Here is a 17,898-nt window from a genome sequence, read left to right as displayed (position 1 = left end):
TGAGCCAGCAGCCCCTACTAAACATCCCTCTCCTAAGTGAATTCCAAGCACTTAAAATCCAGAAATCCATAGACTCCAGCCTGCCTAAACAACCCTGCAACGGACAGAAGGAAAAACAAAGCACTGCCCCCAAAGAGCAGCCCAGGCAGAAGGAGCTCTCTGATGCCGTGCCTGGGGCTCATATAGCATTTAGCCCCGCCCAGCACCCAAACCCAATCACCTGGGAAAGGGGAGGGGCAAAGCACATGAAAGTAGGAAGAGAGCAAAAGAAGCAGCTGTGTTTTGTTTTGTTTTTTTTTCCTTTGTTTTTTAAAATCTGTTTTATCTCAAAAACATTCAGAGAGCAGACAAGAGACCTGTGGTGTTTCTAGAAGCAAAAATCCCCTTTTGCTTTTGCTGCAGCTTTTAATGTTGAACTGATAACGGCACCAAGCAAGTAACTGAAACTTCTTCAACTGGAATTAGTTTAAACACGCTCACCGTCATCTGCAAACACAGAGAACCAGCATTCACTAGCCCTAACCCTAACCCCAACCCGCACCCTAAATTCTAACCCTAGCCCCAGCCCTAGTCCCTAACCCCAACCCTTGTTCCCGAGAACTTCATTTCCAGGCATGCTCTGGGCGCTCAACATGGCCTCCCGGAGGTCCGGAGTCCCAGAACTACATTTCCCGGCATGCTCCGGGCACCCAACATGGCCTCCCGGAAGTTCGGAGTCCCAGAACTACATCTCCCGGCATGCTCTGGGCAGTCAACACTGCCTACCGGAAGCCTGGTGCCGGAAAACTACACCTACCAGAATTCCCTGGACAGCCAGCACGGCCAATCAGAGGCCGAGTTTTCGAGAACTACATTTAACAGCACTCACTGTAACCCTAGCCCTTCCCGCCCTTACACAAAAAAGCCTCAAGCCCTATCCCTAAACATCCTCGAAACCCCTACGGACCTAACCCAAACTATTTACCACACTAAACCCCTGAAGTCCTATGCCTAAAACCCCTAACCCAATAAATTAAGACGCTCAAATCCCAAACCCGCAAAATTGAGATGCTCAAATCCCAAACCCAAAAAAATAGGACGCTCAAATCCTAAACCCCCTTCCAAAAAAGGAAAGAGAATAATCAAGAAAAAAAAAATCAAACAAAACAAAAACAACAAAAGGGGTAGATCTGGTGGCATCTGCCCTGTAACCCTGCAAAAATCACGAGGGACCTAGAACAACAAAGCAAACGCACAAAATAACATTGACATCCTATCCATAAATGTGCTATAACAATTAATCACCTCCAAAGAGCTTCAAGCAATAAATGCACATACTACTAGATCGGTTTCCTCTAAAAGATCGTACCAGACCCTGACCCACCAAAAGAACTCTGCATGTAGCTAACAGAAGCATCAACAAAGCACTGACCCCAAAGAGCAGCCCAGGCAGAAGCAGCTCTCTGATGCCGTGCCTGGGGCTCATATACCATTTGGCCCCGCCCAGCACCCAAACCCAATCACCTGGGAAAGAGGAGGGGGCAAACCACAAGAAAGAGAGCAGGAGCAGCAGCAGCTGTGTTCTTTTATTTATTTATTTATTTGTTTTTTTTCTGTGCCTATCCCTAGTTTACAGCATGCAGAGTGCAGACAAGAGAACTGGGGTGTTTCTAGAAGCAAAATTTACTGTATTTATGCCTCAGCTTTGAACATAGAAAGGACAATACAACCAAGAAAGTAAATGAAATATTTTCCACGGGAATTAGCTCAAACTTTAGTGTTAGGTCAGAGGTTGGACTCAATGATCTTGAGGTCTCTTCCAACCTAGAAGATCTGTGATTCTGTGTGATTTACATATGAAGAAAAATCTAGGAGCGTAGGAAATTACACAGCAAAAAAAACAACGACGTAATAAGCAACGCGCATGCACGGCCCCACGGCCGCCTGCAGTACTCGTTTTCCACCAAAAGGAGGCGGCAGAGGGCGCCCCTGGGCCCAAACGCGCATGCGCCCCCCTGGGCCCAAACGCGCATGCGCCCCCCTCTGCTGCCTGCAGTACCCATTTCCCACCAGCAGGTGGCGGCAGAGGGCGCCCGCGGGTGCCAACGCGCATGCGCGACCCCCGGCCGCCTGCAGTACCCCTTTCCCACCAGCAGGTGGCGGCAGAGGGCGCCCGCGGGCCCCTCCACGCATGCGCGCCGCCCAGCCGCCTGCAGTACCCGAATAACACCAGCAGGTGGCGGCAGAGGGCGCCCGCGGGCGTCACCGCGCATGCGCGCCCCCCCGGCCGCCTGCAGTACCCCTTTCCCACCAGCAGGTGGCGGCAGAGGGCGCCCGCGGGCCCCTCCACGCATGCGCGCCGCCCAGCCGCCTGCAGTACCCGAATAACACCAGCAGGTGGCGGCAGAGGGCGCCCGCGGGCGTCACCGCGCATGCGCGCCCCCCCGGCCGCCTGCAGTACCCCTTTCCCACCAGCAGGTGGCGGCAGAGGGCGCCCGCGGGCCCCTCCACGCATGCGCGCCGCCCAGCCGCCTGCAGTACTCGATTTCCACCAGCAGGTGGCGGTAGAGGGCGCCCGCGGGCGTCACCGCGCATGCGCCCCCGTCGGCCGCCTGCAGTATCCCTTTCCCACCAGCAGGTGGCGGCAGAGGGCGCCCGCGGGCCCCTCCACGCATGCGCGCCGCCCAGCCGCCTGCAGTACCCGAATAACACCAGCAGGTGGCGGCAGAGGGCGCCCGCGGGCGTCTCCGCGCATGCGCGCCGCCCGGCCGCCTGCAGTACTCGATTTCCACCAGCAGGTGGCGGTAGAGGGCGCCCGCGGGCGTCACCGCGCATGCGCCCCCGTCGGCCGCCTGCAGTATCCCTTTCCCACCAGCAGGTGGCGGCAGAGGGCGCCCGCGGGCCCCTCCACGCATGCGCGCCGCCCAGCCGCCTGCAGTACCCGAATAACACCAGCAGGTGGCGGCAGAGGGCGCCCGCGGGCGTCTCCGCGCATGCGCGCCGCCCGGCCGCCTGCAGTACTCGTTCTCCACCAGCAGGTGGCGGCAGAGGGCGCCCCCGGGCCGCCTGCAGTACTCGTTTCCCACCAACAGGAGGCGGCAGAGGGCACCCGCGGGCGTCACCGCGCTATGCGCGCCCCTCGGCCGCCTGCAGTACCCCTTTCCCACCAGCAGGTGGCGGCAGAGGGCGCCCGCGGGAGGCCTTGTCGGGCGGATCACAGCTCGCCTACTGTGCCATTCGGAGCTTGTGGCTGTATTTTTTCCAACGTATTTGCTAGGCCATAGCAATTTCTATTTAGTGGAGAGGACCTAACGCAGTTAGGATCAGAATATTTATATGCTTATATAACTGAACTTCAGAAACAATTAAATAAAGTACATAAATTTGTTTTAGGGACCAGGGCTAGAGGGTTGGATCAACCAATCCACCCCTTTAAGCTCGGGGATTATATATATATAAAGACTTTTTCAGGACAACCCCTACAGGAAAAATGGAAGGAAAGTGGATGGGAGCATACCAAGTATTACTGACAACACACACCGCCATTAAGATTAAGAAGCAAGCAGCTTGGATCCACAATTCAAGGGTGAAGAAGGTCCCGGCGAGGATATAGACCACCACTCCAATTGGACCAACAAAATTACGGTTTTCCAGATCCTAATGATTGCAGGGGTGCGGTTCTCGGATTCGGGGTGGGCAACTTGGGATGAGAACTTACACCTGACCTTAATACAAACAATTTCTCAAGTAACTAATAAGACGAACTGTTGGGTATGCACCCATCTGCCACAGCATGGGAATAAGGGTGTATCGTTAATCGGGATTCCGTTGTCTGCAAACTTATCTTGGACTAATTTGTGGGAAAACACATCTTGGGGTCGAAAATATTAAGAAGTTTTGGAACTAGAAGTGAGTAGCTTCATGCCGTTAGAATCCTATTATGTATGTGTACAAAGGTGTAACCCGCCTAAGGGTATAGGAAAACAGCATTGTATAAATACGGATACTACTTATGTGGGAAATCAGACATCTTGTAATTGAACAATTGATATTAGTACGACTAGCGGCTGGGCAAATTCAACCAGCTGGACGGTTCCAGAAGGAAAAGGGTGGTATTGGCTATGCAATGATACTTCTGTCATCTTGCCCAGGAGGTTCCCACAGTGCCCTCCAGCCCCCTCCCGGCACGTATAGAACTTGCAGCCACAGTCCTTGTCATATGGTCGGCAACACTCAGTGGTGGCTCTTGTTGGTATGATCACTACCGCCACTCTATCCCCACCTTTGTTACTGACTTTGTCATGCACTGTGAGCATGTGAGCTGAGACTTTTTAATACCTGGCATTAATTTACTTGCCTTACTAATTAATCATGTGTGATCCAGTTGATGCACAGTGGCTGCTGGAAGAAAGAAAGAAAAAAAAAATCAAAAAAAGTCCTGGACATTAACAGAAGCATAGGGGGGACAAGAGAAGAAGCTAGTGTTTTACATATCTAGAAAACCTTGGCGAATCCTGATCTTCAGCACTGCACACAGTTACTTTTTTTCACTTCATGAAAGACAAGGTGAGAATATTTAAAGAGGCTTCAGTTTCTAACATCCCTAATACAGGAGGGGGTGTGAGGGAAACAGACTGCGGAAAGCGTTCCTCCTAAATAGCACCTCATATTGCCACTGTCAAGGGCAGAAAACTGCCCTTCTAGACTTATGACAGTTGCTCCAACCTACTAGCATGCTTTTTATGATCTTAGCACATGTGGTACAGAGAAGAATGGAACAGAAGAGCAATTGTTTTAATTACTTTGACAGCTTCCATCTTCTAGACTGTGCTGTTAAATTATTACCTTTTTAGGACAGTAAGACTCCTTTATTGAAACAGTAAACACAAATACCGATGATTGAAAACTTGAAATGATTAGGAATGCCAAAATGTTAGGGTTATTCAGCCTGGAGAATACAAGGGCCCGAGGAGAACTTATTGCAGCCTTCCAATGCTTAAAGGGAGCCTACAAGAAACATGGAGGGGCTCTCTATCAGGGAGCATAGGGTAAGACAAGGGGTAATCATTTTAAACTAAAAGATGGCAGAATTAGCTTAGATATTAGGAAGGAAGTCTTTACTAAGGGTGATGAGGGCACTGCAACAGGTTGCCCAGAGAAGTTGTGGATGCCCCATATCCAGAGGTGTTTAAGACCATGTTGGATGGAGCTTTGAGCAACCTGGTCTAGCGGAAGGTATCTCTGCCCTTCACAGAGGGGTTGAAATTAGATGATCTTTCAGGTCCCTTTAAATCCAAACCATTCTATGATTAGATTGCAGAGAAAAACAGATTTGTAAATTTTTGATTCTCTGTAAACACGGTATAGCTCAGAAATAAAGATCAAAATTTTATTTCCATGTTGGTAATAAAAATAATTCCATGATTTCTGTAAACCATTGCATAAATGCTATCATGTAGAAAAGTGTGACAAGTGTTAAGAATTTTAAACAGTTCACTACAAGTGAATGGGTATGCATTATAAATAATATGTTTTGTATTAAGAACAATTCACAAAATCGTTTCTTTCTGTACACTCTAAATATTAACAGCTTTCATAAATTAATACGAGTAAAAATTCCTTTTTTATTTAAGGTCTGATGATGACCACAGTTAACACATGTATAGTGTGACAGTAATAATATGATTACCTGTATTTTATACTAGAATATTCTGAATGGCAATATGTAAGAAAACAAGTATGTCTGTAATAATCAGCTATTCAAAGAAAACTAGTAATAAACTTATAACATGCAGCTTGGGATCTACCAGTGATTAGCATACTTTCGGTTAAATTACAGCTCTTAACTGTAAAAACCCTGAGAAATCCCAGTTTTAATCTATTATTCCCCAGGCCATAATAATTGTGACAGCATAACGGCATCCACAATAAAATAATATTCTTACATAAATTAACACAAAATTTTGTTAAAAAACAAAATGAATCTTGAAAATTTACTTAGTTTGCTTTAAAATATTTTGGAAATGCAACAAATTACTGTATTGTAGTGTCACTAAAATATAATGTATTTTCTAGATAGTATATATAACACAAGGACAAATACTTATAAGGGTCAGGGTTCCCTTTTTACTTCTAAATAGTCATCTCTAGTCAAGTGCATGTATCTTACTATCCTCCATTTTAAAGTACTGGAGTAAAAGTACACATTTATTTGTCTTGGCAGTTGACTTACTTTTTACTACGATACATAAAACTTTGCTTATAACTTCTCACATAAAGAGTTTTATGAAGAACATTTATAGCACTTCCCTTTGAGTGCTATGTATGGTTCAAGCAATCACGTAAGGTTTGTCTGTAGTTATAGCAAGCTGCCCAGCCTGACAATTTCACATATAGGCACATTTCTTTCATCTGATTTTTTTTTTCCTTCTTCACTAAATGATTTGTCAATAGTTTGTGTCCATAATTAAGCGCAACAAAAGCTTGCAGGGGAACATATGCAAAATTTTCAATACTGGTATTACTATGGGACACACAACATTATTTTCAAGATTCATCATTATAAAACACAAAACATACAACTGTTTAAAAAGCAACAAACTCAACATATTCATTTATTTCCTCTAAAAAAAAGCAACACACATAAACTATAAATGTCAATGTGATGATTCATGCTGCAAATATTGTTTAAATTTCTTTTTTGTTGGCATCACAAGATGAGGAAAATCACCTATTACTACCAAAAAAAATGTAAAAAGAGAAAGACCAAAAATAGCTATAGGATCACAGGCAATTGCACACTAATTCACACAACGAACAATAAACTTTGACAAGAAGCAAGAAAACATACTTCCATATCTCTTAGGAAACAAATGTCACATCGCAGCATATCAGCAGCACAATGTGGGCTGAACTGGTTTCCTCTAAAATATCACAGCAGAATTTCTGACCAAACTCTTTCTAAACATGTTTTTGAGTACAACAGTTGCAGAAAACTGTTCCACATTGTGGATAAATATAGTACACCAGTATCCAAAATAACATCTTGTTTCACATTATTCCTTGATTTGCTTATTGTTTAAAAAATCTCATGTGACTAACTCTGCTTTAGTCCAAAATTCTGTTACAGATCAAAAACGAATATTTGTCATAGACTGCAGAGATGCAAAAAGACAGCCAAACTTGATGATCAAAGTTCTTTTTTTTTAAATTAAAAAAAAAAAAAAATAAAAAAAGTCCAAAACTGGTTAAACCTTTAAAACAGAACAGCATTTTATTTTAGGACATGATTAGGGCACAAAAGCATGTTTGAAAATACCAATATAGTCTAATTTTATACTTTTCTCAATACAAATATTTTTGAGCAACTGTGTGAAAGTCAGCAAAACCACATTTTAAATCCCAAATTTGATGTTTATTTAAAATAGACTACTATGATCTTCAAACAAAATTTTAAAATAGGAATAAGTAGACATATATTTAATATTTTATCCTTCTTCTCCCTTCCTGAAAAGTCTGTAACGTTCTTGCAGGCTGGCATGTCTTAGGAAAGCAGCAATGAGCCTGTACATTTAGTTATCACAGAAGTATGTAATGATTATTTTTTTGCTAACTGAAGCCTTCATACAAAGACTACAAAACCCAGTGAGGATACAATAATTTAAGTACCTTTGGCTTGGGTCCTATATTTAATACTGACAGAAATCAAAAAGCTTTATCTGTTTTAACAACAATAATTTTAGTATACATCTTGTTGTTTTATGTTTGCTTGTTTCAGCATGAATTAACTTTAAATAGATAAACTCTTTACTGCCTATGAACTCAATCCCTATTCTGAATACAATAATACGGAGATACAAATCATGTAACACAGTAGTAGGTCATTTCAATGTAAGCTGTACTAGTGTCACACCTGTATTAAACAAAAGAAAGAATAACACAGGCAATTGTAAGAAAAGTAGATAGTAGTAACATACAGTAATTGACTAATTTCTCCTCCTGAACTGAATGTTCCAAACAACCAAGATGAAATAAGTTTGTTACCACCCTTTTAAAAGAATCGCTATGTCAAGAGTGCCACTGCCTGATTACATACTTAAGTAATTTTGTAGTTCCTTTCAAATGTGTTACCTCATTGTTGAAAAAGTGTATTTTTAAATATTTATAAAAGCAAGAGACGTATTCTAATTATCATCAAATTGTATGATAAAAAATTATGCAATAGAAATTATTTGCAAAATTCTCTTTTTATGTCTTCTGCTATTCTATATGACATTTGGCATAGGCACTTTATAAAAGTTATTGTGTGTATCATACAGGTTCCCATTAAGTACCACACAAGTTAGGTAATATACAAAAAATTTAAGACTACAAACATCCAAACAAAGAGAGAAATGCAAATGCACAGTTGTTTACTAAAACTGATCTGTCTCACAAAATGTAAAACATACCCTTGAATATGAAAGCACATGTGCCTCACTGTTTTTCTTTCCACTGGTACATTTATAAATACTGTAGTATGCAATTAACTTATAAATTGTAAAAAATCTAGGTAAGATCTCACTTCTATTTAATCATATTATGATTTAACAGTAAAACCATCTGAAATATTTAAAATTCACAGTACACATATATAAACCATCATATTATTGTGTATTAAAAATAAACTTAAGACCTAGAAAGCAGCTTGAAGCAATTTACAACATATCCTCTAACAAAAAAAAAATAAAAAGTGCATTTATATTATTCATATAATTTTTCAAACAAACAAGTAAACATACTGTTAGACCAATTCCAAAATACTGGCTCTGGCATACCATACACAACAGACATGGCAAAGGTACCATTTGTACTGTTTAGTGTGTAGCTACTATATCTATGTATCTATCTTCTGATAAGGAAAATAATAGGTATAAATACTTTCATTCATGCATTATGGTAAAATTTATACTAAGTGATTACGGTGCAAATGAAGCTAGGTAGACTGCGCACTAAGAATGTAAGTGGATGGGAAAAGATTGGGATGGAACTGGGCAGGAACAAAAGAATCTCAAGACTAATAAAAAATCATTGAATGGCTGAAACTGATATGTAAAGGTGAGCAAGCAAAGCAACTAAGTTTCTTACAACAAAATCAAAATCTACCTAGCACTATTAAGTTGACTAATTATCAGTGACTTATATAATTCCTATACAAAATACAAAAACATAAAATAGTTTTAATTCATAAACATGATATAAGTACCATGCCTCTATGTTACCGTGGATTTTTTGATTTCTTGCAACAGGGACATTCTTCTTGTCTAGCTGCACAGTGGTCACAAAGTATGTAATGTTGACATGGATTCAGGATAATGCTACGATCACCTTCTCGACATACTATACACTTCTTTGACTGAAGCTGAAAAATCACCTGTAAGATGATTACTGCACTCAGTGAAAATGAATCCAAGCTATACAGTCACATTCTAGTGATTTGATGCTTAGCTGTCCCGGATAAACTTCTGTTGTAGCAACACAAAGGACAATGTTTTTGTATGATGAATAGCTGAGTTGCAGGTCATGAGTACTGCATGCATGCACAACATTTAGAGTAGCAGCTAGAAGAATACATGTGCATTTAGAATGGAAAACATCTAGGTTAGCACCTCTGGACTGCAGTTTTCCTGCATGACTGAGATGAGTGATGAAAAAAAAAAAAAAAGAAAAAAAAAAGGGAAAAAAAAAGGAGAGAAGAAGTACCCTTTTTCATTATCACGTACTTCCCTATTTTGTCATTTTAAACCACTACTACATTTTCTTAGTCTGTGAAAAATGTTTGTGTGAAGACAAAATGGAATTCACAAATATAACACACTTTGAATAAAGTTACTGATACTGACTTTGGGGAAGGGAGGATGTTACAACTACAAATAAATGTGTCCATGTAGTAAACCATATGAACCTTACTAAGGAACAGGAAGCATTTAAAGGCATCTACAAGGCATGTTAATTCCTTGAAAGAGAGACGCTCAGATTAAGAGAAGTATCCAGAACACTATAACACTGTGTAAGACAGCAACTTTCTCCTGGAAGGAAGAGCTAGGTGAGAAGAGACCACAGTGGTAAAAGAAAGAGAGACTGAGGAACTGTAAAGGCTGGTAATGATTCTAATCACTCCAGCCGGCTGAGATGATTCCCATTCCAGGATCTAATGACTTTGTTCAGATAAAGAGATTCCAGGATTCTTTTGCTCATATTTAAAATCCCTAAGGAGAAAAACAATAGTGGTCCTTAATCCAAACATACTTGGTAATAGGAACCTGGTAAATATCAAGTCTCATCTACTTGCTTTCTTGCCAAAGACTTAAGTTATGTTTTAATGTCTTCAAAGAAAGCCTAGCTTTTTTTCAAGGCTCCAGTTCATGCTGATATAGATGGCATTGTACAGGAGGTGCACTGAGACAGGGAAGACACTGCTGTACTCAAACAGGTAAACAGGTACTGGGGTACGGCAGACTGTTTCAGTAGTGAAAGGATTTTTTTAAATTTTTTTTTTTTTGTCTGGACAGTCCTGTCACAGTCCAAACAAAATAGCAAGAATTGACATTATGTATGGCGTTACTATCCTTTGAGACTGCAGAGGAAAAAGAAATCGGGAACCAAGCTGGGTCCAGGACTGTCTTAAGTAGGAATGAGGCTTTTTGTGCCTGGAGCAGTCCATGGTCATTATTATCTTCCTTGATTATGGTTTGAGGACTGGCATCAGACTTCCAAGCTTTGACAGCCCTGAGAAATGCTGTCCATGTGACAGCAAAAGAACATCCTACATTTTGGTAGAACTTATATTTAGATTTGAGAGAAGATGGAATACAGCATTATGCCACTATGGTGACTAAGGGACTGAAAGGAGAGCAGACATCTTATCAGTGTGCATAAATACTTTGTGCCAGGAGGTAAAGAAAACAGCCTCTTCTTGGTGGTATCCTATGAAAGAAGAGCATTGTTCCACTAGGCACTAAGTAAAAGTACAGAAAATTCCACTTTTACAGTGAGGGTGGTCAAACAGTGGAAAAGGTTGCCTACAGAGGTTGTGGTGTCTCCATCCTTGCAGATATTCAAAACACTTCCAGGAACAGCCATGAGCAACCTGCTCAAGTTTTCCCTGATTTGAGTGGGGCATTAGACTAGATGATCTCCAGAGGTCCTTTCTAATGTCAGTGATTCTATGCTCCAAGTCTGTACTAGTCTCTGACTATGCAAGCTCTTACTGCTAAACCTCACGATCCACCTTCTAAACAAGTGAATAGCATGTAACTGTTTTCATTTATTCTGGGCAACTCTTTATTTATTTAGGTACTGGGAGGAAAACCACTGTTTAGATCTTTTATTATTTTTTTTAAATTATTCTTAGAGTTCTTGTGAAACTCTTGTCATTTATCTGACAGCTGATCTAAAAATTAGAAGAACCCGTTAGGCTGAGAAATTTTAACCACTGTGTAATCCAGAAAAGGAAGACTTGACATTGAGATCAGTGATGCTCTCTGAAATGAAACCTGGCATATGTATCTCACTGAGGGTGACTGAGCTGTCAGTTTCAGTTAAGCAAATGTAGTTACACAGATGAAGAAAACTTACCTCATCTACTGTCCCTAAATCTAAGTGCAGCTGACTTTGTAAGGAACGAAGCATTGGCAAGGATATCTTTTCTATGTCTCCAGAGTTTTTTATGTAAGGTAATGTAGTAGATAGGCAGGCAGCTAACTGCACCTTCAGCTTTTTTAATTTATTTTCCACTTCCTCCTTCTTCTGAAGAGCGAGTTGCTTGTCAGCAGCTGCAACATCAGCACGTTCTTTTGCTTCTTGAGCCTCTTTTTGCCACGCATCACATGCCTGGGAGAAAACATTTTCCAGAATATAAAAAATATATTTGTAAAGTTATAAATGAAAGAGCAAATTCAAAAGCCTTCGAAGATGAAAGCAATCTCTAATTTTAGATATAAGGATGCTATCACAGTTGATTTAATGCTTTTCCCTACTTATTCTACTGTCTAATTAACAATTCTTTTTGTTTTGCCTTAACCTAATTTTTAGATATGTCACTGCTACTTGTCTGTAAACATCTAGAAGTATTTTTGGGGCTCTATAAATGAACACATATTCATAATCTAATGTCAGGAGACATCAAAAACTTTCCAAATGTACTAGAGCTACTTTGCTACTCCATGTCACAGAGAGAATGATATGAGGGGAGGAAAAGGACTACAGAAAATGCACTAGACTGGCAGTTATCATCAGCCCCGGTTTGACTGCTGAGATGGCTGTGTATCATCTAGGCTCATTATACAGCCATAGTTACTGGCAAATCTTTTTTGTGTGTGTTCTTACCAACTGAAAGAGATACAGGAGGGAAAGTATGCCTTTAGTTACCTAACATTGAGATACATTGCTGTTCAGCACTATCCTGAGGCTGTGCAAGTGTCACGGTCTAGAGAGGCAGACTGACTTTTAAAAAGGTCTGTTTCCTTTATGCCACCAGCTTATTTGGAAGATGGAAGAAACAGCATTTGCAGTCTATTCATTTCACAGCATGTAATGAAACTCTGTGTCCAAGAATAATAAAATATGTAAGAGAGGAAAACAGGAGGTACATGTTTGTTAATAAAAATATAGAAAAAAAATAGTACTACCATGAATTAGTGTACCTGTTTTACTTGTTGCCAAGATTCTTCCCATTGTTTTAGTTTTCTCTTGGCATCATCAAGTTCCTGTCTAACTCGAGTTAGTTCGTTCCCACTTGTGTTTGAACTTATTGAGAGAGTAGTGCCAATGCTTAATACTGGGGACGGACTAGGAGAGAAACTCCCAGCCACAAAGTCCCAAATGCTCCCTGTAACACCATTTAAACCTGTAAAACAAAACCACAAAAAAAAGTCTATACACTCTGCTGAAAAATTTTTCACATTCAGACTAAGTAAATGCACCATGCATACAAAATTTATACTTTTATCTGCAAGACTCATTATTTTATTATCTTCAGACATGTACAGTCTGGAAAATGTTTCTTTTTTCCCCCTTGTTTAGGAAGGAACGTTAGCTCCTTGAACTTTCTCCCATACACCACATTAGCTAGGCTTTATCTTCCAGATTAATTCACAGGAAACATGCAAAGCCTTGAACTGAGCCTTTCTGACCTGCCATTGATTCCTCTCTTAAAATATGCAAAGTGCAGCCTTCAACTTACCTAAAGAGTTGTGAGAAGAGGTTGAGGTGCCCAACATACTGTGTTCTGACTTCAAGGGTTGGGGCTGCTGTTGGTGGGGAACCATAGTGGATGAAACAAAAGACTGAGACAGCGATTGTGAAAGAGAACTGAGTGGAGAGCTTGAAAGGGATGATGATGAGTGTAAAGATGAGGAACGAACAAGAGAACCTGGAATACTGACAGGTGCTGAACTTCCCAGTAATCTTTGACCTATGCATGCACAAAAAAAAAAAAAAAAAAAAAAAGTTCCAAAGCAAGACACATCTCTGTAAATATTCTTCTGAAAAATGTATAATTTCAAATTAAATTTTATATTCTTGTATATTCCAATACCTGTCATTAAAAAAATAAAACATTATTTATCTGCTATTGCAAAAATATTTTTTAAACTGAACACTTAGAATTAGGTTTCCAAGCACCTGAAAACAGAATGTGTAGCTTTACATAGCATTGGCATCATCTGCAGCTCCAGAGAAAGAGAAAACATTTTTCAGATCGGGTTATTTGACTCAGTCATATTTACAGCCAACTGATAGAAGTGGTAAAACTGAATGGAACTTGAAGAGTAAGAAAAAAATTGTTTTCTATTTCAATATATAAACTGGAGTTGAGAAAGTAAGACTATACACCTTGAAAATTTTAAACCGCGTAATAACCAGAAATAGCTCAATTTCTTTCTTCTACATAGTTTTGCTTTTGGTTCAGTAGATTTTAAATGTCAAATGTACTTAATTCTACAAAAAATGATTTTGAAATGAAGTTTAAAATAATAATTTAGTCAAACAGTTGTGTTGTCAATAATTTTCCAAAATAATAATAATAAAAATCATTATTGTTATTATTTTTTAAAAGGATGTTAAGTTATACAACTACTTCAATGAACATGCACAGATGCACTGGGTTTTCCTGTCAAGAAACAATTCAATATTTACTCTAAAGATTTTAGTCCTCAATAGTTTTGAATGTCCAATAAAAATTACATCATCTTTTCTTTAAAGAAAATAAAGCAGTAAAATGAATTGTACTTGAAGCATGAGTCACAATTCTATTTTTCAGTTTTTGCTTAAAACTGGTGAATTCATGTCATCAGAGAAAACGTCATTCCTTTAAGAAGTATTTCAAAAAAATGAAGAGAGGGATGCTCATTATAAGCTGCGCTGCCACAATGTCTTCCAAAATGTATCTTGAAATACTCAACATGTGTTACCAAAATCAGCCTTGTGTCCAACTATATGAGGAAGATACAGGACAGACATAAATATAACCACAGATGCACACAACATATCAGACAATAAACCTACACCACTATTTGCAAGATAAGTATGGAAGCAACAAAGTAAAGGAATTTAGTTTAAAGATCTGGCACAGGAAGAATTCTCTTAAACATTAAGAGCCAAAGTAAAGACCCCAAGCAAATGCTGTATGGAATGGTAACAGAGACTTTTCTTTTCTAGCACTTAAAGTATTCTTCAAACCCAGTTGAATTTTGGCAAATACGATCTGCCTGAGCGTAGCAAGGTTTTGGCAGCTGTTGGGAAGCTGCAGGGGTGGCCTCTGTGAGAACAGGCCAGGGGCTGCCCTGTGCTGGACACAGCCAGTTCCAGCCATCTCTATAGCAGACCTGCTACAGGACACAGCTGAGCCCATCAATGAAACTGACTGCCTCTGGGAAAATATAATTCAGACAGTGCAAACAGCTGCACAGCATTGAGGACTGAGGAAAGAAAGGTGTGAGAAACAACCCTGTGAACGAACACACCAGGGTCAAAGAATAAAGACTGGGAGGATGTGCTCCAGCTACCAGGGCAGGGATTTCCCTGCAACCCACAGCAGGTTTGGAAGGCACCATAGTGGAGCGAGTAAGAGGCGATGTAAGAGTCCATGGTGCAAGCAGGAATTTCCCTTCAGCCCATGGACAGAATGATGGTGAAGCAAGTGGCCGTTCCCTGAAGGAACTGCAGACTCATGGAGAGGACCTACACTGGAGCAGGGACAAGCGTGAGGAGGAAGGAGCGGCAGAAAACTGTTATGAACTGACTGCAACACCCCACTCCTCATCCCTCTGTGCTTACCAGTGCTAGGGAGGAAGGGGGAAGGGGGACAAGGTAGAAGAGTTGGGAATGAAGTTGAACCTGAGATAAAGGGCGTGGTGGTGTTTTAGGTTTTGTCTTTGTTTCTCACCGTCCAATTCCATTTTAATTGGCCACAGATTTAATTCATTTTCCTCAAGTCAAGTTTGTTTTGCCCATGACAGCGATTGGTAAGCAGTCTCCCTGCTTTTGTCTTGACACACAAGCTTTTTTCACCTTATTTTCTCCCCCTGTCCTGTTGAGGATGGGGGAGTGAGGTTGCATTTGGCTATGCACCAAGCTCAACCCCTTACAATTTATACAAGATCAATATAGGATTATTACCTATTGGCATGTTCTAATGCTGACCAGGGCTATCTAACCAACTCCACAGTCTTGGAGCTCCAGATAATACATAAAGGGAATTTACTGAACTAGAAATAGCATCCACGGAACAGAGCTCAGCTAAACGGTTCAGAACAAAATACCCAGTAAGAAATAAGGTTCACATACTACAAAATCATGCTCACGACAAAGATACCTGAGAATGTGGATGAGATCCCCTGGAATACTGTCTTTAGAGATAGAGGAACTGGTAAGAGCTGGCAACTCTTGAAGGATACTTTTCTTAGAGCAAAAGAGCTCTTCGTTCAAAAAAATCAAAATTCTCTCAATCATACAGACGCTTTAAAATCCAGTTATTAGCACTATCATTATATTTAAAGAGCAAAACAAACTCTTTTGTTCAAGCTCTTGCAATTCCCTACATCACCCAGATGTTATGAAAATTTGAAAAGTTATTTGCAGTGCCTGGCTCAGTATGTTATAACGCAACTATGACAGGCAGGAATAAAACACACTGCAAGGCTGACATAAATCGTACTGCTTAATTAGTAGATCAAATCTAAGCCTGCACCATTACTAGACTACTAACCTGTCACATTCTCCTCATGTGAGTCAGGCCTTAACTCATTCTGCCACACTGGTCCTCCCCTACCATAAAAGAGGCTGACTTTTTATTACTATTTATTTTCTAGACTTTAAAGCTTCTGATACTTTCTGTCTCTCTCATATTCCAACTCACACCGAGGAAAGTCAGTGGAGTGCAGGGAGCGAATACAGACAGCATTTAAGATCACAACATATATGGGAGGCAAAGGAAGAGACACAGGTTTTCCTTAAATGGCAAGGCTCTCAGACAGGCAAAATCTCCATGCTTGAGTATCCAACAGAAATCAAAGCAAGTAACTAAAACATTCCCAGAACCTAACACAGACAACAAAGTGAAGTATCAGGCTGGCAAACAGACCCTTGTGTTAAGGTCTCACCTTCTTTCTATTACCACTTGAATGGTTTTCCTTTCACTACTGCCCCTCCCCTATTTATTCCTCTCCAAATCTTTCTGCTTTGATACTCTGCATGTCTAATCTCTCCAATTTCTCCTATCTCTTTGAAAATATTTTCATTTATTCATTTTTAAAATTTTTCACTACTTCACGCAAAGTGAAGCTTTTATGTTCTCAACTTAAGCTTCTTTCTTTTTTTTCTTTTTTTTTTTATATCAGAACAAAACCAGGCTATTCACCCAATCTCCCTGGAATCTGACAGGAGTAGATAACAGCAACACACCTTCTTCCACTCCATCTTTGTTCAGTGTTCAACATACCACCCAAGCCTCAATATTAAATGCTTGTTTTATCTGATTGGCATACTTATTCTCGATTCCCCTGACTCCTTCTTTTCCCCAGCTCTTGAGGACTATTGAGCACAGAAGGCTTGCAGCTCCCCATGAAATCAAGATGAAGGACCACAGAAAAGGCTTCAGACCCCACAGACAAAGTCTGACAAAGCGTTTTCAGTTCTTGCTAATGCAACTCTTTCCCGCATCTCCCCTAACCCTTCATCCCCTTTTCATCCCCTTTTCCCATTCCCACCTAGCCCTTTCTCTTGCTGCAGCTCCTTTTTTACTTTTTTTTTTTTTTTTTTTTTTTTTAAGAATTCTTCAGTGCACCAATTCCTGCAAGAACACTATGTATTTCTTCTCTGTTTTACAATGTTTTATTTTTCTGCTCTACTCAGATTTCTTTCTTTTCACCTCACTTCACTTTCTTTGCTCAGCACTTCCTTTTCAATGCCGTCTTGTATATCCACGAAGTAGAACTCTGGAAAAAGAACTTACATATATGAAATTCCTTTGAGAAAAAAATACAAGACCTACACATTCACAGTAAAGTACATTAACTTATACTTACATGAGATGTGTATGTTATGACTCATATTCAGTTAACAAAAATAGCATCCTGAAAACCATTTTATAAAAACAGGTGCTGTGGACAGCAGAGGCATATTCTGTCTCAGAAGAATCAAGAATCTCTTAATCTCAATAATAGAATGACAGTGGGACATGGGAAACAGAGCATACAACTTCTTAAATGATTACTTTGCAACACTCGTTCTGTATATCACAATTAAAAAAATATATTGACTTAGCACATCTAGTACAGAAAATTAGACCTTGGATCTCATAGTAACTTGTTACAGTCAACTAGCCCCTACTTATTCCAACAGAACTGTTTGTCTTGACAGAAATGTGTTTTCAATCCATAG

The 17,898-nt window shown here is 40.3% G+C and overlaps 1 protein-coding gene across 1 annotated transcript in view; it reads right to left on the bottom strand.

The window, feature by feature from the left end:
- Positions 1-5,306: 5,306 nt before the first annotated feature.
- UNKL (unk like zinc finger) overlaps positions 5,307-17,898 on the bottom strand; it is a 48,387-nt gene continuing 35,795 nt past the window's right edge. The window contains exons 12-16 of the mRNA XM_082772271.1: positions 13,202-13,432; positions 12,663-12,865; positions 11,596-11,850; positions 9,240-9,391; positions 5,307-7,891 (exon numbers count right to left, since the gene is read on the bottom strand). Of these exons, the coding sequence (XP_082628397.1) occupies positions 7,840-7,891; positions 9,240-9,391; positions 11,596-11,850; positions 12,663-12,865; positions 13,202-13,432 (893 nt within the window). The 3' untranslated portion in view covers positions 5,307-7,839. The remainder of the gene's footprint in view (positions 7,892-9,239; positions 9,392-11,595; positions 11,851-12,662; positions 12,866-13,201; positions 13,433-17,898) is intronic.

The sequence above is a fragment of the Aythya marila genome, assembly GCF_965140915.1.
Source record: "Aythya marila genome assembly, chromosome: 15".
Lineage (NCBI taxonomy): Eukaryota > Metazoa > Chordata > Aves > Anseriformes > Anatidae > Aythya > Aythya marila.
This window is presented reverse-complemented; position numbering and strand designations above follow the sequence as displayed.